This window comes from Monodelphis domestica, chromosome 7 (assembly GCF_027887165.1).
Source record: "Monodelphis domestica isolate mMonDom1 chromosome 7, mMonDom1.pri, whole genome shotgun sequence".
NCBI lineage: Eukaryota > Metazoa > Chordata > Mammalia > Didelphimorphia > Didelphidae > Monodelphis > Monodelphis domestica.
The window spans coordinates 7,492,746-7,510,173 of NC_077233.1; the positions used below are offsets into that span (position 1 = coordinate 7,492,746).

A 17,428-nucleotide genomic window follows, 5' to 3' on the forward strand; every position below is an offset into this window, starting at 1 on the left:
CTCGTCCCACTCTTCTCCCGGGAATTGCCCCATCTGTCGGGTCGGGTCCACCTAGAGCTGTGAGCACCCCACGAGAAACAGCCCGTCGGGTGTAGTGGGCGGCGGGCTGAGCAGCTTGTCGAGGAAGGCCTTCAGCCTGGGGCAGAGCCAGGGAGGGGGTGAGGGAGGCGCGCACCCCGAGCCCCCTTGATCCACACAAGTGGAATCCTCAGTGGCCAGCTGGTTTCAGTGGCTAAGGCCTCCCTGACGCCACTGCCTTTCCCAGAGAACTCGCCCGCCGTCTCCACAGATGCTGTCGCCTCGTGGAATCCAGTTTTGAGAACCATTCCATGGGCCGTGCGCTTTGAACCCTCCCCAAAGGGACCGTTTAAACCCCCGCCAGGCCTGAGCGGGTCCCAGGGGCCCCGGGCCTCAGATGAGACCCCAGGACTATCAGTCGTCCGCCCTCCCCTCCCGTCCTGCCTGCTTCCTTTGCCGCCCTCGTTGAAGCTGCCTCTCAGAGCTGCCTCTCGGGGTTCTGCCACCTTTCCTGCCAGGCTCTCGGGAGCCGCTTGTCTCCCAGCACGTGGTGACACCTTCGTGGCATCGGCTTTTCTCTTCCAGATCTGCTCGGTGAAGGAACGGCATGCCAGTGAAATCCGAGACCTGCCCAACCGCTACGTCGAAATAGGTAGGACTGCCCGCTGTGTGATGGGGCAAACGCTGGGGTACGATGGCGCCCGCCACCTCTGTGCCGCGGTAATAGCAGTGGCGGCCCCAGACCCTTCCTAGCCGGGGACCCCGGGCAAGCCACGTACGCCCATTGCCTGGCCTTTACCACTCTTCTGCCTTGGAATTGGTACTTAGCACCCATTAATTGGGGGGCACTAATAGACGTTTGGGATGACAGTTTTGAGTTCAGTTGTACACACACGTAAGATGTCTATTGAATGAAATGCTGCAAGGAATGACGAGGGGACTTCATGGACTGATGAGGACTGAAGTGAGCCGACGCCACTTACTGTACCTGCCATAGTGCAAAGACAGCCAGCTCTGAGAGACTCCGGAACTCCGACTGGCCCAATTCCAGCGGCTCATGCCCACCTCCACGGTGGTCACCTCGGAGTATGGATGAAGTGTGTGGGTCGGGGCACGCGGCAAGGCAGGCATTTGTTTGTGTGCAGTTTCGCTTTTCGTGTTTCTCAATGAGAGGAAAGGTGGCAGACGGAGAATGCGGGTCTGAAAAAACACTGGATGAAAACTGTGGCCAGTAGGCAAAGGAGCTGCTAGTCTGAAGGTCAGGAGAGGGCTTGGGGCTGAGCAGACGGGGCCAAAAGCCACGGACACAAATGATGATGGGGTCCAGGGGCATCGATGAGTGGGAAACAAGGACAGAACCACTCGTGGTTCAGGGCTAGCATCACCTGGAGAAAGGTCTGACAGAGGAGGCCAAGAAGGACTGGTGAGACAGGTAGGAGGAGAACCCGAAGAGAGAAGGTCATGAATGTCTAGAGAGAGGATGAGGATTGAGAAGAGACTGTTTGTTGGGTCTGGCAAACGAGATCTTTGGTACCTTCGGAACAGCAGGTGTGATGGGAAGCCAGACAGCAGAGGTCAGAGGAGGAGAGGAAAGCAAGCGTAGGCATCAGTAGCAGACACCCGGCTGACGTGACGGAGGTTGGCTGCAGAAGAGCTGAGGGATAGTGGATGGTGACGGATGGACAGACCGTGTGGGAGCTTTTTTGAAAATGGGGGAGCCGTGGGCATGTTTATCAGCTGTAGGGAAGCAGCCAGTAGACTGAGAGAGATTAAAGATCAGTGGAAGTAGGGAGGAGATAAGATGGAGTGCCTCATTTGGGCACATAGAGAGGGCTTTGCCTTAGCCAGGAGAAAAGCCAAGTGAACTTCTTGCGAAACTCCAGTGGAGGTGCAAATGGTGGCAGAAGGCATCTGGGTGACAGGAGACAGGTGAGGATTGAAGGAACTCTGGGAAATTTGAGGAGGGATGCAAAGGTTTGGGGAAACAGTCATAGCAAGTAGGAGAGTGAACAACACAACCCTTTTATGCCACCCTAATTTGTTCAGCAGGTTTGGTTTCGAAGCCAGAGTTGTGCAGTCACCGCCCGTCACAAGTCGGCCATGATACGTAATGGCTGTGACCGGCGAGGAGTTAGTGAAGTCCAGGAATATGGGTCGTTGAAGAAGAGCCCCGCCCAACAGCGCCCCACAAGATGAGCCCTTAGGGGTCCTTCTGTATCCCCAGGACATTGTCCCTCGGTCATTGTTTGTGAGCGCGCTGCCCTAGCAGCCAAGCCCTTCCCATCCATCCCAGGGTGTCTATATGTGACCCCAACAGTGGCCGAGGGATACATGAGAGCGGGGCGCCATGGTGCTGGGCACGAAACGGGGGGCTACGGGGCTGCGGTGTAGACGGAGGAAGGCCGAGATCCGGGGATACATGAGAGCGGGGCGCCGTGGTGTTGGCCACGAAACAGGGGGCTACAGGGCTGCAGTGTAGACGGAGGGAGGCCGAGATCCGGGGATACATGAGAGCAGGGCGCCGTGGTGTTGGCCACGAAACGGGGCTACGGGGCTGCGGTGTAGACGGACGGAGTGCTTCGTGAGCCCTCTTGCATGTAAGGACACTCATAGGCTGTTTAGAGAAGACGGGCTGAGGGCCGGGGACTCTGGCTCACTGCTGAGCCACACGTAAGAGAGCTGCTGCTTGGCGGGACTGTGGGAGCAGGCCCGGCCCCCCGATGGGCACAGATTGTGCCTCCCACAGCCACCCCTCGAGTCACCACGTGTCCCCCAGGCAGACCGTTGGCCGGTGCCTGGCCCCTGGCATGCCCTGAGCCCACAGAACAGGGCACTCATGCCCCGCCTCTGCCAGTCCCTGTGACAGGGAGGAGCACGTTGCCTTCAAGAGTGTGAAGATGAAACGTTGCTTCATTCCATCAATGTTGTTTCATGAACTTGTGACCGAGGCAGGTCTGAAGAAGGGTTTGCCTAGTGCTTCTGAAGTCCCTCGTGCAGTGCCAGGCTGCCATCCGGTCTCGGCCAGTTTGTGGGGGCAGCTGGGAGGCTCAGTGGACGGAGAGCCAGTCCTGCCGCTTCTGAGGACAAGAAGGCAACGTAGTCCCCTGCTTGTGTGGCTCTTGAAGCCTCCACAGATGGCCCTTTTGTACCTTTGCAGGCCTGTCACTCCTCTCACTCCCTTTCTCCCTGCACCCACCCGGTCCTTGGCTTCCCTGGGCCTCCAGCTACAGTCTCCTTGCCGCTGGGCCATTTCCCTGCTGGCCCCCCTTCCTGGAACTCTCCCATCTTGTCTTCCCCGTTAGATTGTGGCCTGGAGAGCAGAGACTTCCATTTACCTTTCTCTCTATCCCCAGGGCTTAGTGCCTGACTGTCATGCACCAGAAGGGCCCAGAGTCAGGACTTGAACCCAGGTCTTCCCAGGTGCTTCACTGCCTCAGATTTAAGATACAGCTTTCTGTCTATGGCCCGTATAGAGTGTATGTGTTGGGCATTTACGTGTGCATAAATGTGCAAGTGCGTGGAATATTCACCGAAGCACAGAGTACCTAGAACAAATACAAGGTGTGACAGTTAGGCTAGGAGGACATGGACAGCCACAGCAGGCAGGAGGGAGCAATGAAGAAAGATATCATGGCGGGGGGGAAGGGGGGGCACAGCAGAGCCAAGGCTTGGAGGAATCGTGGGATTCTCTGAGGCGAAGGTGAGCATGAGGGACATTGCAGATAGGGAGGGCCACTTGTACAAAGGTGAGGTGGTGGGAAATGGAGAACCACAGAGAGAAGTCTCATCTGGTGATCTCCTTGGTATGAGAAAGGGAATCGTGTTCTATGAGGCTGGAGAGACTGGTCGATGGCAGGCTATGAGCGCTTGGCAAAGCCCATGCGAGGACCCAGGTATGTAGACAATCGTTTCCCCAAGAAAAATCACCAACATTAACAACCACCTGAAAGGAGGCCCCCAATCGCTGATCCTAAGAGAAATGCAAACCCTGAAGTTTCCCCTCGTACCACAAATGGGCAAAGAACCAAACATGGAACTGGTCCATGGGACAGGCATTGTGGGCAGAGAGGCACGTTAGAGCCTTGGTGGTGGAGCCGTGAATCTTGACCACCATTTTGGAAAGTAATACGGAATTAGGCAAATAAAGTGACTGTAAATACTTTTGGACAAACATCCCACCTGTAGCCTCCTATCTCAAGGGGATCATCAGGAGGAAGAAAGTCCTCGTGTACCCCAAAATAGTTATAGCAGCCCTTTTGTGGTGGCTAAGCACATGGTGGCTACAGTGACTACCGCCAGGTAAACAGAAAAACGAGCACAAATCAGAGGCAGACGTTGCGGCTTTCCTTTCATTTCCCAGTTAGAAGGGCGCTTGGCCTTTTGGGGACCTCCGCCAGCTTGCCTCTGCGTTATCAATGCCCAGTAATCATCTGAATGGCTTCTTGAGGCTTTTTCAAATGGCTGGCTTTGTTTTCTCGCCCCAAGCTAGCTAGGTGGTTGTCCCGCTGGCCTTCTCTCATTGGACGCTTTGAGATTTCGTGTTTTACACTCTGCTGGTCTTCTCTTAATGGTCGCTTCTCGTCCTACTGTCTTGGATGCCTTGGTAAAGTCTTTTGGGCCTGACCCTCGTCAGCACCTTTGTAACTCCACGTTTCTGCCAAGTTTCTGGAGAAGGGAAGGCGTGACGGCTCCTCGGGTTCTGAGCTGCCTCAGCCTGTGCCTCTGTTGGGGGCAAGCTGCGCCGTGTCCCCCTTCTCGCTGACACGCGTCCCCTCTCTTGCAGTTTCGCAGTTCGACATGGAATTCTACATTAGTGGGCTCGCGCCTCTCTGCGACCAGCTCGTGGTGCTCTCCTATGTCAAGGAGACCTCGGACAAAATGGTAAAATGGCTTTTGTGTGTCTATGCAAAAACACTGGTGAGTTTATTTTACACATGACCCCACGTCCTGCAGAAACACTGGGAGTTTTGTGGTTTAAGGGGAGCTCCCTGGCATCGAAAATGAGGTCAGCTGCAGGAACCCAGAGGCCCAGCATCTCTGCCTTGCACAAACTCGGCTCTCCTGCTGTCTGCTGCCTCTCTCCCACCCCCGAGATGAAGGATTCCTCTGTCTGTTGAAAGAAACTGAGCTGACATGGTGCATTAGCAGAAATGATCGCCATGAATGTGATTGGCTCCAGCGTTAGGGTGGTCGGGGAATTACTAAAAGGGCAGTTAGTTCATTTTTCCTTATGCCACAGACACACTCATTTATCCCTCTATAGTGGAGGGATTCTGATTAAATGGGTATTCTCACTTTAAAATTGAATGTAGCCTACTCTCAGTAGTCCAGGCTTTAAATAAAAGAAAACCAAAACTCTTCACCTAGATTTTTATGACTAGATTTTGTTTTTCCATCACCTAGATTTCCCCACTATTCTTCCCCTTCCCCTCTTCCCTGCCTCCTGAGAGCCATTTCTCAAAGAAAAGAATTTAAAAGAAAGAAAGAAAAAAGAGACAATGGGGCAAAATTAAGCAAAAAAACTTAAAAAAAAATCTAGTTTCATGCATCGTTCCCCTCTTGTGGGCCCTGACCCCTGCAAAGGAGCATGGCAGAGTGTCTCTCCTGTCTCCTCTTTGGGCTCAAGCATTTTCTTTCATCAGTTCTCCATGCCCAGAGGGCCGAGGTGAAACCATACAGATGGAAGAAGAGAAGCCCGTGTTCTAGAGGTCTTTCTGTTTGCCCTTCCCAGCCTTCTGGGTCCCCTGCGTAGTGTCAGGAGCCCAAGGGGGCAGGAAGATCAGAAAGTATCTGGATGAGTACCGACAGCTAAGGACTGATTGGAAGAGACGTCATTTCGGCCCCTGTGTTTAAAGGGAAGGACAGTTGACTGGGCAGCAAGTAGATTCTCATTATGTGTGGCTTGCTTATTTCTGAATACGAGGGCCAGAAGGGGCTGAAAAAGCCAGGGAGCCTGACTTTCAGAGAGGGAGCTACTCAGGATGCTTTCTCTGACAGTGCTCTTGCATTAGGAAGTCATTGCTATGGTAACCTGAAGCTCTGGATGCCCATGTTGCTAGGCAATGGAATGCTGTAGGCTTAAGTGAGCACTCCAACCCACAGAAATCGATAGGGTTCGCGTCTAGCCCTATTGCAGGACATCAGTTTATTATTTTATTTTAGGGGGAAAATAGCAGTGGCTCCCAGGGGAATTAACCCAGGGCTGTTTGGAGGCAGGCGGAGGGGAGAGGATGATAAAAGGAAAGCAAAACCAACGAGGTCAAATGAAAAGAGGAAAAACTTAATAAATAATTGACAAGGACAGCAGAAGCCTTTGTTAATGAAAAGCATTATTGGAAGGGACTTAGAAGGGGGAAACCACCTCACCTGGCTGGGCCTGTGGAACAACACATTGGAAAGAGAGAGGTTTAAAAGTGGAAAGAAGGCTCAGGGCGCCTTTTTTAATATTAACCAACAGCGGTCTCATTTGGGGGGCTGGACCCAGGATGGGATATTATTGTTGTATCTTTTGGGGCCACCGGAGGAAGGGGGTGGGTTGTTCGGTTCCCGTTTCACCACTAAAGAAACTTCAGTTCCCAAAGTAGGAGCAAGTAAGACTCTCGTGCTAGAAACGTGTCCAAAAGGAAGGAACGCGTCAGGCTCTTCCTTTTGTGGATTTGTGCATCTCTGGCTGACTCTCAAGGCTTGGGGCCTGGTTGTCGGCTGTTTGTCCTAGTCTCTTCTTCACACAAGTGGCCGAAGGGTGCTGCACTTCTTGTGGGGTCTCTGGTTCAGAGGAGAGAATTATTCACCATTTTCTTAGGTTTTTTGGATAACAGATCAATCCAAAACCATTCATTAAGCACTCTCCGTGCTCTAGGATGGAGAGACCAAAGGTGAAGTGACCTAAGAGGCCCACGAAAGCCTTCCTCGGTGTTGGGTGCTTCGGCTGAGTTTTTGGAAGGAAATGAAGGATTGTGGGAGCCTGAGATAGGGAGGAGGAGCATATTCCAGGTGTGGGGTCCAGCCAGGGCAAAGGCATATCAGTGGGAGATGGAGAAGCACAGGGGCCGGCCTGGGCAGGGTGCAGTCCCTCACTGAGATCCCAATTTCTTTCTCTTCTAACGAATTCTGCACTCAAGTGTTGGTTTGAAAAGGACTCCGAACGTGTGGAAAAGCCCTTTTTGGGAGACGTGAGTCCTCTGTCCTAGGGGAGGTGCCCAAGCCGCAGCTCACGTCCTTGGCGGGTGTGAGCCAAAGGAGCTGGCTCTTCTCTCCTTTTTCCCAGGAGAGGGAATACTGTGCCCGGCCGAGACTGGACATCATTCAGCCCCTTCCCGAGACCTGTGAAGAGATCTCTTCGGATGCCCTCACAGTGAGAGGTTTTCAGGAGAATGAGTGTCGAGACTACCACCTGGGTGAGAAACTCCCGAGTGCTGGCGCAGAATGTGCAGATTTATATGGGGGGGGGGGGGGTCTGTGACATGTGGGTGCGGGTGTGTGGGTACATATATACACAAGTGGACACACACACACTCAGGTACTGGGTCGTCCATTTGATGTGGACTTTACTCAGCCATTTCAACCCATATGGTCATGTCCCTGGCAGTCAGAGCAGTTGTAGGTCATGATGGAAAGAGCCGTGGGCTGAAAGGCCAAAGGTCTGAGTTCAAATTCTGGTTCTGCCCATTTAGCAGCTGATGACCGATTGTATGAGCCACATCTCTTGAGCCTCAGTTCCTTGATCTAGTCTAAAATGAGAGAAGCCTTGAGTGACAACCTAACCCAGTGTGATTGTCAGGCCAAAATGGCCCAATGTTTGGGAAGGGCTAAAGAGCCATTAAGCTTCCCGTGCTGAGCAGCCCCTACTAGGAACCCACAAGGGAACCCCCTTCTGTTACCTCGTCTCTGTCTTTGAGGCATTTGTTCCTAATAGGAGCTTCGTAAGTAGGGCCTGCATAGAACTCAGCAGAAGGGTCTAATTTATATTTGTTCCTAAAAAGGGATGGAGAATCACTGCTATCACCGCAGCCTGGGGGGCGAGGGAAATCTGCGAGGCTCTGGAACCTGGAACAGGCCCAGAACCCCCAGCCCTAGGTGTCGGGCCCAGCAGAAGAGTGTTAGCTGCTGGCCTGGGACGTGTCCAGGGCAGATTCTGGTGAACAGGTCCCTGTAAGCCCAGCGGGGCCGCGAAAAGCAGGAGGGAGGCCCTGCCCCCTCGTCACATCTAAGGGTGCCCAAAGGCAGCTTGGCCGCCTACTTAGAGGCCCGCAGAATTTGGGTGTGATCATCGAATTCCCTGTGCAGCCCCAACAGGCCCCATTGCAAACACCAGCCCGTGATGGATGGTGCCCCCGGTGGGCGGCATCCCTCACGGGAGCTTTCTGTGGCCTTGACCTTGGTGGGGAAGGGACGTTTGTGGCTGCCTCTGCGGCGTGATTGTCCTGTGAAAGTAGAGCAGTGTTCTAAGTGGCCATAAATAAGGTTTATGCCCGGAGGATGAATCAGAGCGCGCAGGGAGGCGTGGGGAATTCGGAACACTGTGTTGCAGTCGAAGTCAGAACTTAAATTTATTGGGATGTGGAGCATCTCAAGCCATGCTGGGAGGGAAGCCGTCGGGGCGGAATCCTGCTTCTTTAGACAAAGGGCTCTCCTGCTCATGGCTCTCTCCCTCCCCTTGTCCGTAGAGCATTCCGAAGGTGAGTCGCTCTTTTATATCGTCAGTCCCAGGGATGTGGTTGTGGCCAAGGAACGGGACCAAGACGACCACATCGACTGGCTCCTCGAGAAGAAGAAATATGAGGTGATTTCTGGAACGCTTGTGTTACTTCTCCCAAAATGTGCTCGGTTGGGATCGAATACTAAACGAACTCTTAGAGCCTCCAAAGGAAAGCAGACTTGTCGCTGCGTAGCACAAGCGCTTCAGTCAGGCCCTCCCTGCAGCGACAGTGATGAATCCTGCCCTTATCTGACCTGCAGACCCACACCCCCAAGTGTGAATTCACTGAGGAGTTCAAAGCACTCTAGAGTTGTCAGGACAAAAGAGGAGAGCAGTGGCTGAGCACGTCGCACAGGCTCAGTTCAGATGAAGCTAAGGAGTTAAGTGAAGATGCTTTTCCCCACTTTAATAACAATAAAGGAAATATTTAGTTGAAGGGAAATCTATAGAGATACATATGTGTGTACACACACACACACACACACACACACACACACACACACACACGTGCTTGGAATCCAATATGTGATTGGAAGGGAAGGCTGAAAAATTTAAAAACTGGAGAATCAAAGAAGTTCCCTTTTATCTTCTCTTCAATTGCTCTGTAACAACTCTTCTGTTGGTAACCTCCTAAAGCGATCCCCTGGGGATTAGTCAAAGGCTTTTGTGAAATGGGTCACTCATATTTAAAAAGGGAGCGACTCACGTGAGTCCTCCATGTGTGGAACTGTTGCTTCCCAGCCTCATTAGTCCCATGGGGCCGCACCAAGAAGTGAAAACGTCCCCGTCCAAGAGCCTGCTGGTGAGCTCAGTGTCCCTTTTTCCCATTTTGGTTGTCAAGGAACAATTCCGTTTCAGACGTGCCTCCGATTGGCCAAGACCGAACTTCCCCGATGCCAGGATCTGGGTGGGAGCTGAGGCGAATGCAGATGGGGGGGGGGCACCTGGCCAGAAAGACAAAAGAGAAGGAGACCGTGAAGGGGCTGTTTTCAGGCCGTTCCAGGGGGGGTGGGAGACCAAGTGAAGCTTTTCAAATTAACTCGTATTTTGTGAGCTAGACAAGTTTTGATCCCAGTGCAGGGACCCCCGATGCAAACAGAAGCAGCTTCTTTTGCGCTGATTGCTTTTGTTTCACGATTTAATTTGACAAATATTTGCTCAGCCATGACATTCAAAGTCTTCCAACAAGATCTGCGGAAGGCCAAGGGAAGATGCCTTATTGATTTGGTTCAGAGCTTTCTGTAGCACGCCAAGGAAGGGCAGTTCTCTGATTCCTTCTCCTGTCTGCTCCTGTGCCTGTAGGAAGCTCTGCTGGCTGCCGAAATTAGCCAAAGGAATATTAAGAGGCACAAGATTCTGGTGAGTATGAAGACTGTTCTTGAACTCTGGCATTCGCTCTCTGGGGTTTGTGGGAGACGCGGCGCGGCGTGGAGATGAGAATGACGTCGTCTGTGGGGCTGCAAGAATGCACTTCATGGGGCCTCGGCTTCTGTGCCTAATAGAAGCTTGTTGGCGGGTGAATGATGAGCGCGGGTAGGATCCCTCTGGGGGGTTGTTGGAGAGAGCGGTGAGAGGTGACTGTGGGGACCCCTTTCTGAGCGCGACGGCGGGCCTGGAGAAGATGGTGGGATGGCTCCGGCGAAGCTCTTTGGAGGATGGGCCCGTTGCCGTCTCTCCGATGATGGCAGAGCCACAGGGCTCGAAGGACGCCGAGTTCTTCCTCACATCAGCTTTTTAAATCATTTTCATTCCGGGAGTAGCGTTTGAGGTCTGTATCACCTTTGCTAAATCCGTGGGGGAGCAGGGTGGGGCAGGATTGACTCAGAGCTAAAGAGCGCCTCAGAGGGGATCGCCTCAGGCAAGCCTTGGCTTGACAGAGAAGGAAACTGAGGACAGAGCTCATTGGCCCCCCCATCGCTCCGCTTAGACATCAGCATGAGGGATTTCCTCTCCCCCCTCCTGTCCCCTTAAACGTGCCAATAATGCTCTAGAAACCATGGGACACACCAGGCAGTTGAGGGGATACTGGGGGCGAGGGAGGCGGGACTCGCATCCTCCTTCCATCTCCGCAGTCTGATGGTTTCGCCTCTTAATCTGCCGCCTGTTTTCAGAAAGGAAAACGAAGGCGGCAGTAGGTGAAGGCTGCCCCCCAGACGCGGGAGCTAACGTGTAGCTCTCTCGAGACGCGGCCCCGTTACCAGATCTCGCCCAGCCAAACGGGGGGGATGAAGGATGGCAACAAAATCACTGTGATGGGACACTGTCAGATGCTAGCGCTGCCCGTTCCCAGCCGGAGCTGGGAGCGAGGCGGCGCCTCCCATTTTCTGTCCCGGAAGCCGAGGTTCAGAACTTAAGCAGTTTGTCCAGGGACGAACAAAGCTGCAGAAGTTAGCAGAAGTTTCCAGGAAGGGAGAGAATGACCAGCTTTAGCTGTTCACATTCATTCATTCCGAAAAACAAACAACTTCAGGGTGAATCAAACTCAGAAAGCAAGACATGAGTGAAGGAAAAAAGCCTTTTTTGGTGAGGTTTTTGTTTTTGTCTTTTGCCAAGGGGAAGAATACTGTGAGTGCTTTGGGTGCACCATACCCGAGAAAGGAGCTGATCTTGGAAATAGTCTGGAAATCTCAGAAATAGTCAAGATCTAGGGTTAGAACAGGAGGTTTGGAGTCCGGAAGACTTGGGTTCAAATCCTACCTCAAACATGACAAACCAGGTCAACTTGGGCTGACGACTTGTCATCTGGGCCTCAGTTTCCTCACCTGAATGATGAGGAAGTTGAACTAGTTGACCTCAAGGGGCCTGTCTAGCTCTAAATCTGATCCCACGTGTCTGCAAACGAGGCCAGAAAATGTAACGTGCCGTAACCTCTTCGTGTGTCCCTCCTTTGAAGCTATTATGTGGGCTTATGAAATGTCTTCATTTCTTTCCATCAGGACATAGGCCTGGCCTACATAAGTCACCTGGTGGAGAAAGGAGAGCATGACATGGCAGCCCGGTAAGGAAACCACTTGGCCAATAAGGACAAGACCAAAGAAAAGACGATTCCTGGGTCAGCCTGTAGCTCCATCTTCACCAAAGCATCATTCTAGTTAGAGGGAAACTCCCCAAGATTTGGTGAAATAGGATAGTGGCCAAAAGCAGTCAGGACCACGGACAGCGGAAGCTGTAGGCAAAGGGAGATAATGCAGGGGTCACCATGGCTACCAGAGAAGCAGGAGCAGGGGGCCTCGGCTCCTGGCTCTCTGCCCTTGAAACTACTGTAGGAGCCCTGAAATGACTTGAACCCAAGTTCCAGTTTTTCTAAGTCTCCATTCTGCAGATATCTGTGGTAGAGTAATGATTTTCTCGGCCAGTTCAGCAATAATTTCCAAATGGCTCCAAAGTAGTTTAAACAAATAACTATGATTCAGGAGTCACTTAATTGAATTCCTCCAGTGGGCCACATTATGCATTTTCCCCAAACAGAAAAATTGAATCAGCAGTACCATTGACAGTCAGTTTGTGCATGTTTATGTATCTGTATTCATATATAGATTTATAAACCTAAAAACATTAAAAATAAGTGGAGGACAACCAGGGGGTCAGTGGATAGAAGGCTAGGCTTGGAGACAGGAGGTACTAGACACTTCCTAACAGTGTGACCCTGGGCAAGTCACTAGCTGCATTGTGTAGCCTTTACTGCTCTTCTGCCTTAGAACCATTACTTAGTACGGATGAGGAATTTTTTTTTAAGTAAGTAAATGGCTGGTGAGAATTGTTTCTTAAACTGGGAAGCGCCCTCATGCATTCTGTGTATATTCTCTCACTTTTTTTCCCCTCCCTGAATGGTGTTTTCATTCTCAGCAAATGTCAGAAAGTTCTTGGGAAAAACGCAGCTCTCTGGGAATATGAAGTTTACAAATTTAAAGAAATTGGACAGCTTAAGGTACGTCCTACTAATTTTTACCTCTGTCTCATCTGCTCATTTTATTATAAATATAGCATTTAACATAAACCCGAGATGCGGGCTCCGAATGAGAGACTAGAACCCTGCACGTCAGAGGCAGAGCCTGAGCCTCAGTCCCACACGCCTGGTGTTTCTGAGACACGCTCTCCACGTGATCTAGAGGAGCGGCCCACCTCTCAGGCCAGAGCCGATCTGCCTTGGTAGAGGCGGTCTCCTGACCAATGAAATCCTGGGTCCTGGCCCCACGAGAGGCCTTTGCTTTGCATGGGTCTCCCCGTATTGTTCTCTGGGCTTGTTAAGCAACTTGAAGGAGGCCGGGACGGCATTCGCTGTGTGTGCTTTCTGGCTTTGCCCCTCAGCGTGGATGGGCTCCCCGTGGCACTGCATGCGTGGAGAAGAGAGACTGTGTTTAAGCCGCCCCACCAACTGTCCAACAGGACTTCCTCACCCTTCTGCCCTTTCCTCGGACTAGCGAGATGATGTCCTCCCAAGCTTCTCTCCGGGGCTGTCCCCGCTGCCGGCCGGCTGGCTGCCAGTGCCCGTGGGCCTGCCTGTAGTTGTGCCAGCCTGCCAGGCCGTATGTTTGACTGTCCTCTCTCCAGACATACAAGAGAAGCGTCTTCTACCGCAGCCTGAGCCTCTCTGCCCTTGCCCTGCCACAGCATTGTTGTCGAGGCGGGGCTGGAAGCTGGATCGGTGAAAGCCCTGCTCGGCTTCTCGGCTGTGACTCCTTCTTTTCTGGAGGGAAAACCCCCAAAGCAAGCCCTCTGGACTTGAATCCGACCAGAAATGGTGGAAATGCCGGGAGGAAGGGCCTGCTGTATCTTCAGATTCATGAAAGAGGAAGAGAAATCAGGTCAGAGGAGGTCTCTGATGGAGTAAGACCCCATGGCCCAACCGTGTCACGTGTCTCAGGAATGGGATTCTGGGGCCAGGGGAGCGCTGCCACGCCTGAAGAAAAGAGGTGACTCCCCCCAGAAATTGGTGTCCCAACCACATGAGGGCCAGCAGCAGGGGATAAATGTCAGAGTATCGCCTTGTTCTGCCTGAGGAGTGTCAGAAACCATCGGTGTGAAGGAGCTGCTGCCAGCAGGGACTTGTGAGGACAACAGGAAGGCCTTTTGTGGCCGATCTGGGGAAAAAGTAACTGAAATGATAAAGACACAGCTGCAAGTAGATGAGGAAGTAGGAAGAGATGATGGAAACGAGGAGGCTCTACTTACTTATTTCACTTTTGCTTTCTTTCCCAAAGAGGAAAAAGGGTGAGTAAACCTGGCCAAGAGGCAGTTGGTTCTAAGATCCCTAAGGAGAGGGTAAGAAAGCATCTCTGCCCTTGATAAGTCGAGTCACCCCCAGACTGCAGCCCTGAGTCCTGAGCGATCAGGCAGGCATCAAGGACCGCTCCATTAGATCATGAAGAAGAATGAGCGAGGCTGGCCTGACTGGCCTAGTCCTCCCGAATATTGAGGAACATTTCGTCCGCGGGTTCTAGAACGATCTGTTGGACTTGGGTTCTTGGTGTACTTCTAGAGCAGGCCTTCTGCGGCCGGAGAGTCGTCAGCCCTGTTTGGTCCACACTGGAACCATTTGGCTCCATCTCCGTATCCTCAGTGCCACACGACGAGGTGACCTAAGCAGGACTTGAGGATCGATGAGTCCGACGGATTCACCAGGGCAGGAAGAAGAGTGAGGACAGGGAACAGGGTAGCCGTTGGGCCACCTTAGGGTGTGCTGAAGGAGTTCGCTTTGGTCCAGAATAGCCTAGTCCAGAGCTTAACAGGGAAACGATGGCTGTCTTCAAGTCCCTGAGGCTGCTTGAGATGAGGAAGGAGACTTGTTCGTGGTCCCATGAGGGCAGGGCTGGGAGCAGGGAAGGACAGGCAATGGAGCTGAATGCCAGTGAGGAGCTTCTGTGCAAAAAGTGACATAAGGCAGACACAAGCAGGGAAAGAAGCACCTCAGGCAGATTGAGGGGAAAGCAGAAAACAGGTGGGCAGCTGAGAGCCTTGCTGGGAACCAGGCCATGCCTGAGGCCTACAAAACTGTTTGCCCCTTCAGTGAACCTGTCCACTGTAGAGGACCTTTGGGAAGAAGGGGATGAAGGCTGCACAGGGTGCAGGGGGAAGGACAGTGGCATCTGTTGAGAGAAGCTGTGCTCTCCCAGGGAGCTCATGACTGGCATGTGGGCCTTCTCTTTGGGAAGGACAGGAAGAGGGGAAGACCCTGACTACTTCTGGTGCAGTTTCATTAGTAACAAAGGAGCCACAAACTGTTGCTCTGAGTCTTTCTATTCTTGCATACGTTGGGATAAGCCTTGGCAAATTCCTTTACTAGCCATCAGCCTTTCTTCCTTTTCCTTAGACTCCCTCCCTTCTCCTTACCTCCTCTCTGTCTCTCTCTGCCTCCCTCCTTTCCTCTTTCCCTTTCCTTCCTTCTGACTTTCATCCTGTCTCTTCTTCCTCTCCCTCTCTCTCCTCTCTTTTTCTTTCCTCCCTTCTTTCTCTCATGCTCTTTCTTCCTGTTCCTCTCCTTCCTTCCTCCCTTCCCTTCCCCACCCCCAGCCCCCAGAAGTTGCTTTATGCCTGTATAAACCCAATAATCCTCTAAGGGCATATGAAGGTCTTTCCTGAATGAACTGCCACGTGGCTTTTCAGCATGTGCTTTTCTTCCTGGTTGAAGGGACTTTCCGTCTAACAGGTTTTAGAAATGGCGTTCTCGAGGCTCGTGCTAGTGGGAGTAGATGCTGCCTTCGATCCGGGTCTTTCCTGGCGTGGTGCCTTTTAGCCCTCCACGTGCTCTGGAGGAGTCCTCATTTCGGTCCTGCCCGGGCCGGAGCCCGAGCACGGTGTCCCGAGAGGTTGGGAAGAGCTTTTTCATGCAGGAGGGGCAGTTCCTGCTTGGTATTCGAGTCGAAGAGACGGTTGGTGTTCTTGTTTCTGCACGTGCCGTTCAGCAGACTGTAAGATGCGACCTGTTTTCAGCTTTGCTGGAGACCCCCTTTTCCCAGTGCTGTCTTGGTCGACAGTGAGAGAAGTGAGATGCCTGGCGTGTCTCCCTCCTCACCCCCAGACGTCATGGAGAGTGTGGAGGAGAGAGCCCCAGCTTGGCAGGGTGAGCCTGGCTGAGAATGTCTGCATTCCCTTCTACGGGCCCTGGAATCCGCCCCAACCGCCTGCTCTCCTGCCTGATGTGCGGGCGGACCAGGGCTTCGGCGAGGGCCAGCGCGCCCCTCCCCAAGGCCTCTGCCGAGCTCTGGCTCTTCACGATCCCCGCCGGCGGGCTCTGCGTTCCCTGGTCTGGGCCGGGCCGCCTCCCTCCCGTCAGGGGCCTTCACCATCTCTTTAGCCCGTTCGTGTGCGTGCTTTGGGCATCATTGGCTGCTGCTGACTTGCACCCCCTCCTTCGAGTCTTTGAACGCCAGGTAGCGATTCTCAGAGAGCAGAGGAGGAAGCCTGAAGGCTGCCGAGAGCAGGGCACACCTCTGGCCAGCGGCTCCTTTTCTGTGGCCATCTGGCTCTGGAGATTGCAGGCTTCTCGGTCGCTGTCCAGCCAAACCCCAGTCTGGCGGGTTGTCCGAGGTGAAACCGGTCCTCCTGCTGCCCTGGCAGTCAGCCGTGCGCTAACTCGGTGCACACATCCACCTTGCCACAAGGGCAGCCCCGAAGGATGCACCTATTTGCACACCGTCGCCCACGGGTGAGCAGCGCACTCTAACACCCCCAAGAGAGCAGTGGGGGAGGGGTCCCCTGGTGGCCCGTCAGCAGCTCCGGGCCATCCGCCTCCTCCGCTTGTTTCCGGTCTCTTTTGCCCCTCTGGCCACGTGCCTGTCCTCGGCATGTGCCGCAGCCGTCTTGGGCCCACCCTCACAGTGCACCGCTCGCCCTTCTGTAGCAGCTCAAGGCAAACGCAGAGCTGTGGGAAGCTCGTCCCCTGCTGGCCCCACTCCATAGGCCTGGAAACCCGCCGCAGGGAGAACTCGGACGTGGTTCTCCTGGCCCCAGGCCAGCCCGGTCCGCCGGGCGCCTCCGCCCTGACGGGGGGACTCTGCGCTGATGGTGGCCAAAGCCAAGCGCATTCTGGCTGCCCCGGCGGGGCCCAGCCTCTCGCTGGAAGACTCCCTCTAGCTGCGTCGCCGCCCACACGGTTTCCCGGGGCAGCGGGGAGGCCGAGCTCTCGGAGGGGTCGCCGTCTCTTCCCAGAGGCGATGCTGCTGGCCCGCGGTCCGCGGCAGACGGTCCAGCCGGCGGCCCTCCCCAGAAACCCGTGCGGAGAACCCGCCGGCCCTTCTCCGTTCTCGCTGCCTTGGCTCCCCAAGCCCACGAGGCCGACCCCGGCTCCCGTCTGCTCTGACCCTTGTTTCCTTCCTCTTGCATCCTCCAGGCGATCAGCCCGTATTTGCCACGAGGGGATCCCGTCCTGAAGCCGCTCATCTATGAAATGATCCTACACGAGTTTTTGGAGAGCGACTACGAGGTACCGGAGCCCAGCGCAGTCCCGCTCCCTCTCCGCCCTCGGCTCCCGGGCCCCCCCTGTGTGACGGCAGCCCCCGGGGGCAGCCGAGAGCCGCGCTGCTCCGTAGAGCGCTGGCGAGCGTGGGCCCGCGAGCTGCCACGTCCTGGGGGACGAGGGATCCCCGGCCCAGCCGGGCTTCCCTCCTCTTCCCCGTCCCCCGGGCAGCCAGAAGGTTAAGGCCGGCCCTGGGCCTTGGGGCCGGCCCCGACTTGGGCTTGATAAACGTGGGGCAGCACCGCAGGGCCTCGAGG

General features: G+C 54.0%; 1 protein-coding gene across 1 annotated transcript in view; it reads left to right on the forward strand.

Annotated features, from left to right (window-relative positions):
- The window catches only part of VPS41 (VPS41 subunit of HOPS complex), a 148,100-nt gene that overhangs the window by 111,602 nt on the left and 19,070 nt on the right, over positions 1-17,428 (forward strand). The window contains exons 10-17 of the mRNA XM_056804139.1: positions 604-670; positions 4,802-4,899; positions 7,286-7,415; positions 8,685-8,800; positions 10,019-10,075; positions 11,653-11,714; positions 12,563-12,644; positions 17,046-17,138. Of these exons, the coding sequence (XP_056660117.1) occupies positions 604-670; positions 4,802-4,899; positions 7,286-7,415; positions 8,685-8,800; positions 10,019-10,075; positions 11,653-11,714; positions 12,563-12,644; positions 17,046-17,138 (705 nt within the window). The remainder of the gene's footprint in view (positions 1-603; positions 671-4,801; positions 4,900-7,285; positions 7,416-8,684; positions 8,801-10,018; positions 10,076-11,652; positions 11,715-12,562; positions 12,645-17,045; positions 17,139-17,428) is intronic.